At 43.3% G+C, this 13,087-nt stretch overlaps 1 protein-coding gene across 1 annotated transcript in view; it reads right to left on the bottom strand.

Moving 5' to 3' along the window:
- Window positions 1-13,087, bottom strand: part of SEMA4G (semaphorin 4G) — a 191,482-nt gene that overhangs the window by 40,144 nt on the left and 138,251 nt on the right. The window contains exon 9 of the mRNA XM_044298643.1: window positions 6,348-6,511. Within this exon, the coding sequence (XP_044154578.1) occupies window positions 6,348-6,511 (164 nt within the window). The remainder of the gene's footprint in view (window positions 1-6,347; window positions 6,512-13,087) is intronic.

Genomic DNA, 13,087 nt, shown 5'->3' with positions numbered 1-13,087 from the left:
CAGTGCCTACAGGGAGTCTGCGGTAGTCTGAGACACACCCCCTCTCCCATCATTGGCTCAAGATGGTGCTCCTCCCACACACAAATACCGCTTTGAACTTTTATATGTCTTTGGGCACCAGTAAAAGTTAAAGTGTTCATGTTCTTCAAAATTAGCAGCTAGACCTTCTGAGAGTCTTTATGAGGTCAGGGTGTACAGTATACATAAGTAAACATGTACGTTCATGGTTAGTTTACTACTTCAGGCGACTTTGGATTTCAGCAATTTGCTGTAGAAGATGCTTGCAAATTTTCAATTTTATATTTCCATTATACTTATACTTGCAGATGCAAATTGGCAAACCAGTGACTCATCAAAAAGGAAGGGCAACCGATCTGAAAACAGCTGCTTCAGGGTTCTTGATCCTAATCAGTACAGATCAAGGTAATGGTTTGCTGGATGAGATGCCTTAGATGCAGATCAGGAGGGGGGGGGGGGTACTGGTTCTCATTAAGGGTGTTGTGTCATTTCAGACATTGTCAGATATGAGCAGGTCCAACCTCTGGGATTCTAGTACGCTTTCCTATCTCCTGAACAAGGCCCCCAAAGTGAGGGAGAGCGAACCGCGCATGCGGTTCACTTCTATGGGAGTTCTGAAAGTAGCCGAACGAGTGCGCTTAGCTATTTTTGGAAGCCTCATAGCAGAGAATGGAGGGTGGACTTCAGTTTGGGGGGGCTGGTTCTGGAGATAGGTAGGGGTTCCACATCTGAAAAGTCACACCTATCAGACATTGAAGGAATATCCTAGCTTCCAATGCCTGAGATGACACAACCCCTTTAAAGAGACCCATTGGGCCCATGGAGACTTTTTTCAGGCAATGTTCCATGTAAAAAGGCTTCTTAGGGCATCTGATAATTGGATCTAAGAGTCAGTCTCTCCAAACCTGATGTTCTTATAGAATATATTAATATACAATTATTTCACCAAGGGACTCTTGCCATGTGGATATTTATTACTCAATTTAAAAACATTAATTTTTCTCTCTCTTACTTTTAGCCCTGAAAAGGGGATATTAGTGACTAGAAAGCAACTTGTCAACAGATAAACCTAGGGGCCATATATTTTGTAGACCTGAAAACAATGGCGCATGTCTCCATCAAACTTGCATAGCGTGATAAACATTGTGTATTTCATTTCTCTACACCAGAAATATTCTGTGTGTGACAGGTTAAACATCTGGAACGTTTAAAACTGGAAGTCAAGCATTGAGATTCACACTGAGAGGAAAACAGCATGCAAAAAACAATCTCTCCATAGTCAGGAACTGGTCATGTTCCACTGATTAGGGTAATATTTAGGCCCGCAGGCATTTAACCATTTCAGCAACTTGCTGACTAAATACTGCTGCATGTGATGTCTATAATAAAATATTACATACATTCCAGCACACACTTGGAGAACCATACAGTTTCAAATTAAGGGGCACCTTAAAGAGTTACCTGGCATCAACCCTGACATGTCTATTTTGTTAACTACTTGAACGATCCTTGTAATAATTCTGGAGCATCTATTTTTATGACTATGTTGTACAATTCGTTTATTATTCCAGCTTGTGGTTATGAATGAATTGCTAGCTAGTTTGCATCTAGGTGTTACCAGTTGTGGGTGTGTTCCTGCAAAGTCAGAGTCACAGACATGTCAGGGGAGATGGTCGGTCCTCTACACCTTTATGGTCCATACCACTGATTATTCTAATTCCCATAATGTGCGTTATAGTGAATAAGATCATGTGAAGGCCTGAGAGAAACCACAAATGGGGGTGGCACACAGTATCTAACAGCTATTTATAATCCTTCTTGCAAGCACTGGGAAAAGCCATTGAATGGACCTTTGAGTTTAGCATTCCCTGTACATCTGCAAAACTTCTTAAAGGGGTCGGCCCATCTCACACATTGGTGGTATATTGCTAGGATGCCACCTCTGGGACCCACACCTTTCTCTAAAATGGGGTCCCCTAAGCGAAGCAGAGTGCACCGTGCAAGCATGGCCACCTTCTATTCACTGGCATGGGAGTTCTGAAAATAGCCAAGAGCTTGCTTAGCAATTTCCAGCAGTCCAATGGGGTGAATGGAGAGGTGGCCATTCAAACACAGTGCGTTCGCCATTCACTTTTATGGGCATTCCGAAAAGACCTGAGAAAGTGTGCTTGGCTATTTCCAGAACTGTCATAGAAGTGAACTGTGCAAATGCAGCCAGCTTTACCATTCACCTCTATAGGAGTTTTGCAAACAGTGGAGCCAGCGCTGTAGAAGTGAATGGAGGGTGGCTAAACTTGCACAGGACACCCTACTTTTACTTTAGGGGCCTAGAGATAGGTGCGGGTTCCAAAAGTGGGACCCGCACCAATCTGACAATACTGACATATCTTAGTGAGATGCCACCCCTTTAATGGCAGCTTTATCTTCATATTCTTGAAATTCAGTAAGAGCAACAGTCTGAAGTCTTCTTTAGAACAACGTATGCATTCTCTGAGGAGTGTATTACAATGTCAGTAATAGTTGTCCCATAAAGTCCTAGCCACAGTGTGCCTCAAAAGCCGGCTACAATGAGTTTCCCAGTGCTTATAGGTTTAAGGCTACATTCAGATCTTTTTTTAGGAGATTTAATACAAATGCTGGCTGCTGGCTGGACAAAAAACGTTGCATGCAACGGTTTTTGTCCCACCGAAACTCTGCATTTATGCCAGAAATCGACTGGATCAAAGCTGGACCTCCCATTGTAGTCAATGGGGATCCGGCGTTGAACTAGAGGACCCAGCGATGCCAGATCCTGCAAGATCCGGCAGGCTGCCCTATGTGGGAACAGCCTACCGCAGATGTAAACAGGGCCCAAGTCAAACGGAAGGAAGGGGCCATATAGCTCTGATGGATGCCACTGTATAAGCATAAAGTGGCATTTGTCAAACCTAGGAGCAGTATAAAATAGCGTCTGTTCTGCTATGCCATGGATGCTCAAACTGTGGCCCTCAAGCGGCTGCAAAACTACAATTCCCAGCATGCCTAAATAGCTGTAGGCTGTCCAGGTATACTAGGAGCTGTAGCTTTGCAAGTGGGGCCAGTATGTGACCACTAATATCAGTGACTAAGCAGAGTCACAAGTCTTAATAGGAAGAGGAATCCCTGACAGAAGAGATTGGAGAGATGACTATGTCTTTGTTGCATCGATCCCTGTATGAATGGTTAATTCTGACTTCAGAACATACCGATTGTACAGAAACATCGGTGATGCAACTCCATACACATACTTTAAAGGAAACAAACACCAAACGGAATGGTGGCAATGACAACATGGGAAACAACGGGCTAACAAAGGGTTGAGATGTAATTCAGAGGAATAAGTGATCAAGAAACCCATCATTCTGAAGCAATCAAAGAATTGTTCAAAATGTGATAATCCGTGTTCCTGTTACCAGGGGCTTGTGCCCCAGTGTCTTCACAGCAGTGGTCAACCACATTTAAATGTATTGTATTCATATCTTCTACCTCTGCCAGTGCCCCAATGGTGACCTATTTAACCGCCTCCGGACCGCCTAACGCAGATTCGCGGTCCGGAGGCGGCAGCTCTGCGCAGAGTGACGCATATACGCGTCATCTCGCGAGAGCCGTGATTTTCTGTGAACGCGCGCACACAGGAACGGAAGGTAAGAGACAGGATCTCCAGCCTGCCAGCGGCGATCGATCGCTGGCAGGCTGGAGATGCGATTTTTTTAACCCCTAACAGGTATATTAGACGCTGTTTTGATAACAGCGTCTAATATACCTGCTACCTGGTAGTCCCTTTTGCTTGGATCGACCACCAGAGGACACAGGTAGCTGTGTAAAGTAGCACCAAACACTACACTACACCCCCCCGTCACTTATTAACCCCTTATGAACCCATGATCACCCCATATAGACTCCCTGATCACCCCCCCGTCATTGATCACCCCCCTGTAAGGCTCCATTCAGACGTCCGTATGATTTTTACGGATCCACGGATACATGGCCCCCCCAAAACACATTCCCCAACTTCTCCCGAGTATGGCGATACCAGATGTGTGACACTTTTTGGCAGCCTAGATGCGCAAAGCGGCCCAAATTCCTTTTAGGAGGGCATTTTTAGACATTTGGATCCCAGACTTCTTCTTCTTTCCAAAATGGGGTCACTTGTGGGGTAGTTATACTGCCCTGGCAATTTAGGGGCCCAGATGTGTGCGAAGTAGTTTGAAATCAAAATCTGTAAAAAATGGCCTGTGAAATCCTAAAGGGGCTCTTTGGAATGTGGGCCCCTTTGCCCACCTAGGCTGCAAAAAAGTGTCACACATCTGGTATCACCGTACTCAGGAGAAGTTGGGGAATGTGTTTTGGGGTGTCATCTTACATATACCCATGCTGGGTGAGATGAATATCTTGGTCAAATGCCAACTTTGTATAAAAAAATGTGAAAAGTTGTCTTCTGCCAAGATATTTCTCTCACCCAGCATGGGTATATGTAAAATGACACCACAAAACACATTCCCCAACTTCTCCTGAGTACGGCGATACCACATGTGTGACACTTTTTTGCCGCCTAGGTGGGCAAAGGGGCACACATTCCAAAGAGCACCTTTAGGATTTCACAGGACATTTTTTACACATTTTGATTTTAAACTACTTACCACACATTTGGGCCCCTAGAATGCCAGGGCAGTATAACTACGCCACAAGTGACCCCATTTTGGAAAGAAGACACCCCAAGGTATTCCGTGAGGGGCATGGCGAGTTCCTAGAATTTTTTATTTTTTGTCACAAGTTAGCGGAAAATGATGATTTATTTAATTTTTTATTTTTCTTACAAAGTCTCATATTCCACTAACTTGTGACAAAAAATAAAAAATTCTAGGAACTCGCCATGCCCCTCACGGAATACCTTGGGGTGTCTTCTTTCCAAAATGGTGTCACTTGTGGGGTAGTTATACTGCCCTGGCAATTTAGGGGCCCTAATGTGTGCGAAGTACTTTGAAATCAAAATCTGTAAAAAATGGCCGGTGAAATCCTAAAGGTGCTCTTTGGAATGTGCGCCCCTTTGCCCACCTAGGCTGCAAAAAAGTGTCACACATCTGGTATCGCCGTACTCAGGAGAAGTTGGGCAATGTGTTTTGGGGTGTCATTTTACATATACCCATGCTGGGTGAGATAAATATCTTGGTCAAATGCCAACTTTGTATAAAAAAAATGGGAAAAGTTGTCTTTTGCCAAGATATTTCCCTCACCCAGCATGGGTATATGTAAAATGACGCCCCAAAACACATTCCCCAACTTCTCCTGAGTATGGCGATACCAGATGTGTGACACTTTTTTGCAGCCTAGGTGGGCAAAGGGGCACACATTCCAAAGAGCACCTTTAGGATTTCACCGGTCATTTTTTTACAGATTTTGATTTCAAACTACTTCTCGCGCATCTGGGCCCCTAAATTGCCAGGGCAGTATAACTACCCCACAAGTGACCCCATTTTAGAAAGAAGACACCCCAAGGTATTTTGTGATGGGCATAGTGAGTTCATGGAAGTTTTTATTTTTTGTCACAAGTTAGTGGAATATGAGACTTTGTAAGAAAAAAAAAAAAAAATCATCAGTTTCCGCTAACTTGTGACAAAAAATAAAAGTTCTATGATCTCACTATGCCCATCAGTGAATACCTTAGGGTGTCTACTTTCCGAAATGGGGTCATTTGTGGGGTGTTTGTACTGTCTGGGCATTGTAGAACCTCAGGAAACATGACAGGTGCTCAGAAAGTCAGAGCTGCTTCAAAAAGCGGAAATTCACATTTTTGTACCATAGTTTGTAAACGCTATAACTTTTACCCAAACCATTTTTTTTTTTACCCAAACATTTTTTTTTATCAAAGACATGCAGAACAATAAATTTAGCGAAAAATTAATATATGGATGTCGGTTTTTTTGCAAAATTTTACAACTGAAAGTGGAAAATGTAATTTTTTTGCAAAAAAATCGTTACATTTCGATTAATAACAAAAAAAGTAAAAATGTCACCAGCAATGAAATACCACCAAATGAAAGCTCTATTAGTGAGAAGAAAAGGAGGTAAAATTCATTTGGGTTGTAAGTTGCATGACCGAGCAATAAACGGTGAAAGTAGTGTAGTGCAGAAGTGTAAAAAGTGGCCTGGTCATTAAGGGGGTTTCAGCTAGGGGGGCTGAAGTGGATAAAAGATTGCCGGGTAAAAGTACTTAAAACCTTCACCCCGTATAATCTCATTGGTCCCCATAGTAGGACATGGCTTCAGAAAATTTACAAAATATGCCACAGTAAAGGAAGAATAAAACATACCATTGAAAAATAAAGGCTGCATAGAAGATGGTTGCTTCCCAATTCCCCATATCCAGGGTGTAGACACTCTTTAAGGTTTCATAGTATGGACTGGAGCAGAATAATCTTGCTTTCAGGAATGAAGTCCATTTCTTCTGCAGAATCTTCTTTCCTCCTATATCACTCTGAAATGATAAAGGAACCTGCATTAATATTTTCTAACGTGGTAGCCATAGGACTTTCCTGCATTTATGCCCTGTGTGATTTGGGGTTTTAATTAGGGTTGAGCGTACTTGTGTTTTCAAGTTCGGCGTACAAGGTTCGGGTGATCTAAGAATTCTGTTATGGATTCCGCTGCCACGGACGTTCGCTCAACACTAGTTTTAACCCATTGTCCGGGACTGGCTCAGTTTGAAGGACAGATTTGTGCCCAACAATCCTTACTAATTGCCTGACTTGAGAATTATTCATATCAGTAACAACACATGGACAACTTTTAACATGGAGGTGGAGTCCATAAGGATATGGACGTGGTGGCTACTGAAGACAATTAACTAGAAGGGTCTCCAGGCCCATGTTCTGTGAGACAGAGATCAAGATAGAGCATGTTCTGAGTTTCAGAGGGTATGTGCCAAAAAACGGTGAGGTGATATGGGTCTGTGTACAGTCCGTTGTGCACATCGACAAAAACTATGGTCCTGTGAATAAGTGCTCAGGTGACTAGATGAGCAGGGTCTTTGGTGAAAGACAATATGGGCTCCTATAAATCTGGTACTGATTTTGAACTTTCCATGAAGGAATGAATAAAATTAAATTGTAAAAAAAAAATTGGCAGGGACAAATATTCTAACTTTTTAGATGGATGCATCAAATTGACAAACTGCAATCCAAGCCTTGCTTGGAAAATGAACGATTGATCTAAAAATTATGATTTTCCTAAAAAGTGATAAAAAATAATAAAAATAAATGTTTCTGCAGAGCCGAGAGCTGTGGTAGAAGTGGCTGGGCTCTAGCTAACAAGGGAGGTGACTAATGGATGGGGAGGGGGGGTCCCTCCACATCAGCTCAATATGCCCTTAACGTAGATCTGAAAAGCAATGATCAAAACAGAGGACCTCTTTGACGTCTGGTTCCAAGTTGAAAGAAGAATTTAACAAGGTACACCAGGATTGTGTGCAAACATCCAGCATGCTTATCTGTTAAAGGTCCAGTGCCCTTATGATCCACTCAGATACGGAGCCCTGGAGGCCATTCCAGTGACTCACCGACTACAACACCTACATTCCTGACACAGTAAACAAGCCGTTATCTAGGAACAGTATCACAAGCTAAGAAGAAAATTGTGAAATGTCTCCTAATCAGCTATTTGCAGACATGTAGAAATGATCTCTGCTTTGTCTAAACCCAGCCATCTCCCCATATTGGAATATTTGAGTAGGCTAATTTTACTCATTGTAAGCTTACTAATTAACAGAAAGCAAACTATTTTATCCAAGTTTATTAAGCCAAGCTGCAATGCACATTCTTTACGAGAAAACTCATGGCGATGTACTCGTGACCTGCCGTGCACTGGGATTCACAATAAGGTGAACCAGAGAATTGGTGATTTATTAATTATTGACTCCCAACCTACTATATGTTTACCTTCACAACCAATTATTTGTGTGGCTTCAATACATCTAAAAAGGTAAATGGGCTATCCAGGAAATGATAATGGAAGACCTATCCTCAAGATAGATTATCCTTATCACATTTGCAGGAGTCTGAGTCCTGGCACTCTTACAGATCAGCTGTTTCAGGGAGCCGCCACACTAGTCACCGGAGCTCTGGCGAGCGCAGCAGGCTCCCAGCAGCTCACTGAGCACAGCGCCATACAGCGGCTGTGCTTGGTAATGCAGCTCAGCCCCATTCACTTCAATGGGGCTGAACTGCAACTAGGCCATGTGACCAATGTACGGTGACCTCACATGGCCCAGGAAGAGGCCACAGCGCTCACAGCTGATAGGTGGGAGTCCCAGGTCCCGATCTGATATTGATGACCTGGTCCTATCCTGAGCATAGGTCATCAATATTATTTCCAGGATAACCCCTTTAAAAATGAAGCAACTTTATAACAGGTCTTGATTACAAATGGCATCTTGGTTCTGCAGCTCTTAAGAAAGTTCTGTCGTCTGATTCTGCAGCCATTGTCCCTTTCATCTGCCCCCTACTTTGTACTAACCTCCTAAATGTACGTAGAGGACAGATGTATGACCGTAGGGTAGGACTACACAGAATTGGTTGGACATAGCCTTTTAATACAGCAAGTTTTCCAGAAACCTTATGTAAAACTACAGACCAGATGCATCACATGACAAATTCAGCGACATGCTTTGATGAACAAAAGTGACCTATCTATAACCCATATCACATTGTTGTCTCTCACTAGCAATTATCGCCCCACCCAAGAAGTCATAAATTCCTAGATCCGATGGCCAATGTTCTTGGGAGCATAGACTGGAATTTATGCTCTCAAACCATTTTGGGCAAATGATAAAGTAAAAAAAGAGTAAAACAGAAGATTGCAAATAAAATACTAAATACAACATCCAACAAACTGCTAACAAAAGTATGCTTGTGAGTGTACAGATGAATTATGTCTCTATGTATGAAGGCCATGAGCACAAGTCATCGTCTTCTCAGACCTCAATAGAGCTTGTTTTTTCCATTACATATAGGTTGCTACAGAACGCAATTACACAATATAACATGGAGCATTACAGTATAAAAAATCCAGATCAGACTGGACAAATATCCGGATCACACAACCTAAACTATTAGCATCGTCTGGTACCAACTAAAACATAAACTATACCAAAGGGCTTTAAAGATATAACATATCTAAATATTTTTACATACAAAGGTATGTACTATGTGAAGTTTAGGCACACATATATATTGCATATTACAAATATGTCATTTTAAGTGGTCACCTGATGTGAGAATGGGCTCCAAGATTTTACTGAATCTTTTCCCACAAAACTCTAAACCAATCTGCTCAGCTCCTCCTGCTCTAGAACACGGAGCTTTCAGATTGCACTGAATTTTTGTGGCAATAGGTCCTCTTTAAGAGTACCTGCGGATGACACCTGATCTCTGTACCAATAGCTCTTCACAGGAGGTATTAAAAAAAAAAACAAAAAAAAAACATACTTAACACAACTACATATCAATCTGCTCAGCTCCTCCTCTATAACATGGTGCTTTTAGATTAAATTGCATTTTTGTGTTGATAAGTCCTCTTCACACAATGCAGATGACACCTTATCTCTGTATCAAAAGCTCTTCACAGGTGTTTAAAAAAAATAAAAATATATAAATGTATATTTTACAGGTTTTACTGAATATTTTTCCACAAAACTAAATATCAATCTGCTCAGCTCCTCCTGCTCTATAATACGCTGACCGTAGCAGTGGCAGATCCAGGGGGGGGGGGGGGGGGGCAACGGGGCAATTGCCCCCCCCCCCCGAGCTGGCGGCGGCGGCTGGGCACGGGGAGTTGAGCGCTTCCATTGTAGAAGCGCTCATCTCCAGTCATCTGTATCACCGTCCTCAGGACAGCGATACAGATGCCTGCCTGTGCTGCGGTAGGGGAGGGAGAGGCGTGTCCCTTTCCCTTCCTCTGATAGGCTGCAGGCACTAGGCCGGCAGCCTATCAGAGGCCGGCGCAGGCGGCGCGATGACGTCATCGCGCCGCCTGAGCCATACAGCGTGGGACACAGGCCAGAAGAGGCCTGCATCGCATCACTGACATGGAGGTAAGTATGTGTTTTTTTTTTTTTATATATACAATACTTTTACTGGTGGGGGCTGTTATTACTGGCAATGGGGGGGCTGTTATTACTGGCAGGGGCTGTTATTACTGGCAAAGGGGGGGCTGTTATTACTGGCACCTGGGGGCTGTTATTACTGGCACCTGGGGGCTGTTATTACTGGCGGGGGCTGTTATTACTGGCACAGAGGGGCTGTTGTTAGTGGCACAGAGGGGCTGTTGTTAGTGGCACAGAGGGGCTGTTATTACTGGCACAGAGGGGCTGTTATTACTGGCACAGAGGGGCTGTTATTACTGGGGGCTGCTATTACTGGCACAGGGGGGCTGCTATTACTGGCACAGGGGGCTATTATTACTGGCACATGATTGGGGGCACTATAGGGGCATCTACTGAGGCCTCAAAGAAGGGGTATTTTATATGGGCGCTCTGTACAGTACTATGGGGAAGGGGGGAGAGGAGTACTATGGGGTCATCTACCGGGGGCACTAAGAAGGGGTATTTTATACTTGCAAATTATGGGGGACACTGAGGGCATCTACTGGAGCGTTTTATACTGGTACATTATGGGGGGCACTAGGAGGAAGGAGGGTGTGGAGCACTATGGGGTCATTTACTAGGGGCACTATATAGGGGTATTTTATACTGGCACATTATGGGGGCACTATGAGGACATTAGCTCAAATGGGGGCATTACAAGGGGGTATTTTTTGCACATTATAAGGAGAATTATTACTACTGGGGGGGGCATTATGGTGGGCTTTATTGCAACATCATGGTATGACCCCCTAGTAGCAGCACCAGCCTCTACCTGCTCTGCTATCCCTCTGCCCCTTCTCCAAATCCTTATTATGAAATCTTTCTCATTAGGATAAAACACCTTATCAGCTCCACCGAGCCCCTGGCCAAAGTGTGGAAGTGGCGTCCGAGATCCCCAAGGGCCAAGCCAAGTAACTAAGTTTTCATGTGGAATATGTTTGTTATACACATATAGCATACACTGTGCAACACAATATACAGTATACCGCTACACTGTGCCACACAATGTACAGTATACCGCTACACTGTGCCACACAATGTACAGTATACCGCTACACTGTGCCACACAATATACAGTATACCGCTACACTGTGCCACACAATATACAGTATACCGCTACACTGTGCCACACAATATACAGTATACCGCTACACTGTGCCACACAATGTACAGTATACCGCTACACTGTGCCACACAATGTACAGTATACCGCTACACTGTGCCACACAATATACAGTATACCGCTACACTGTGCCACACAATATACAGTATACCGCTACACTGTGCCACACAATATACAGTATACCGCTACACTGTGGCGTCTGCTCTATAAGCACCATTGTTTTGTGGCGACGGACAGAAAATAATCTGAAAGTGCCCCTCCCGAGACCAGGCTCTGGATCCGCCACTGGCCCGTAGATTGCATTTTGTGAAGACAGGTCCTCTTTAAGGGTACCTGCACATGATGCAGATAACGTGCGTTTTTTCTGCACAGATGTTTGCGCAGGAAAACCGCATACTAATAATTACACAAATCTCATATACATTTTGCTTCAATGCAGAAATTGACCTGCTGTATGGATTTTTAAATCTGCAGCATGCCAATTGGTTGTGTGATTCAGCACCTTCTGTAAAGTGGTTTTCCCCAAAGGCTTCAATAAAGTTGTTAACGTAAACAGAAAACCCGCATGAAAACGTGCGACCAAAAATACACACAAAACACGCACCAAAACAACCATAAATAGTGCAAAATTTATGTGCATTTTTGGTGAGCTTTGGTGCCGATTTCAATGCGGATTTTCTGCATACAAATCTCCCCCGTGTGCAGGTACCACAGACGTTCCAACTACAGAATTAAATCAGTGTTTGCACTGAGCATTCATAGCTCACAGTGACGGAATAGCTATTATTTGGGTTTCCCATCTTATGATAGCAGGTTTCAGGCATCCATAGACATTAGATCACATGTGATGGGTTCTGACACTTTATCTTCTACCTTGGATATTTTAGCATCTTATTAATTTGATTTATCCTCTGGGCGATGCACGATGGAGGTGACTGCTCTTTTCCTTCTCTATAAAAATTAACCTGGTTCAGATTAGGCATGATGACTACTGGCCGCACAACTTCCAGCCAGTACCTTGCATGGGGTGATCACCTTTTGTGTTTACCAGCTTCAGCAAGTCCACAATAATTCTGCAGTGTCTATGGGAAAAAACTATAATTTAAGAAAATACAGTCCTCAATGGGGATATGTAGGACTCAAATCGCACTGCTACCACTGAAAACTAATGTGCTGTAATGGCATGTGTTTCACATGTGACAGAGTGCGGTCTCTTCTCGCTGCAGGACACAGACTCGAGATAGGTGAAATCTACTATTGAAACCATCGTCAGCAGCAAGGAGAGACATTGCCTCTTTTTCCCCGTTTTAGAGATGTGCAGGGGCTTCGGCACTCGGACCCCCAATGATTAAAACCTTTGATATCTCACTATAGCTTATGAAAGGCTTTTTTTTTTTATTACAGATACACTTTAACACTACAGGGACCCTCACAAATCAGAAGAACAAGGAAGCTAAGTGGCTTTGCTTGGTACTGCAGCTAAGCCCTATTTGGGCTAAGCTCAGGATAAGTTGTGGCCCCTGCTGATAAGTCTGCGTCTTGTTGAGGTTTTACATGACTCCCATATAAGTGAAAGGAGATAGTTGCACATGTGGGCTGCCACCTCCATTTAGTCTCCATCTGGATGCAGTGACCTAGTAGTAGACATGCCATACATATCTAAAACAACAATAGCCCTTTAATGTAAATTCATTTAAAAAAAACCACCTTAATGACTCAAGGGACAATTTGGTCAATTCCCAAAATGGAGGGGAATTGAAGAGATGTTGGAAGAGCTTCTTACAATGTAA

The sequence above is a fragment of the Bufo gargarizans genome, chromosome 6 (assembly GCF_014858855.1).
Source record: "Bufo gargarizans isolate SCDJY-AF-19 chromosome 6, ASM1485885v1, whole genome shotgun sequence".
Lineage (NCBI taxonomy): Eukaryota > Metazoa > Chordata > Amphibia > Anura > Bufonidae > Bufo > Bufo gargarizans.
Note: the sequence above shows the minus strand (reverse complement) of the source record. Positions and strands in the feature narration are given on the sequence as shown.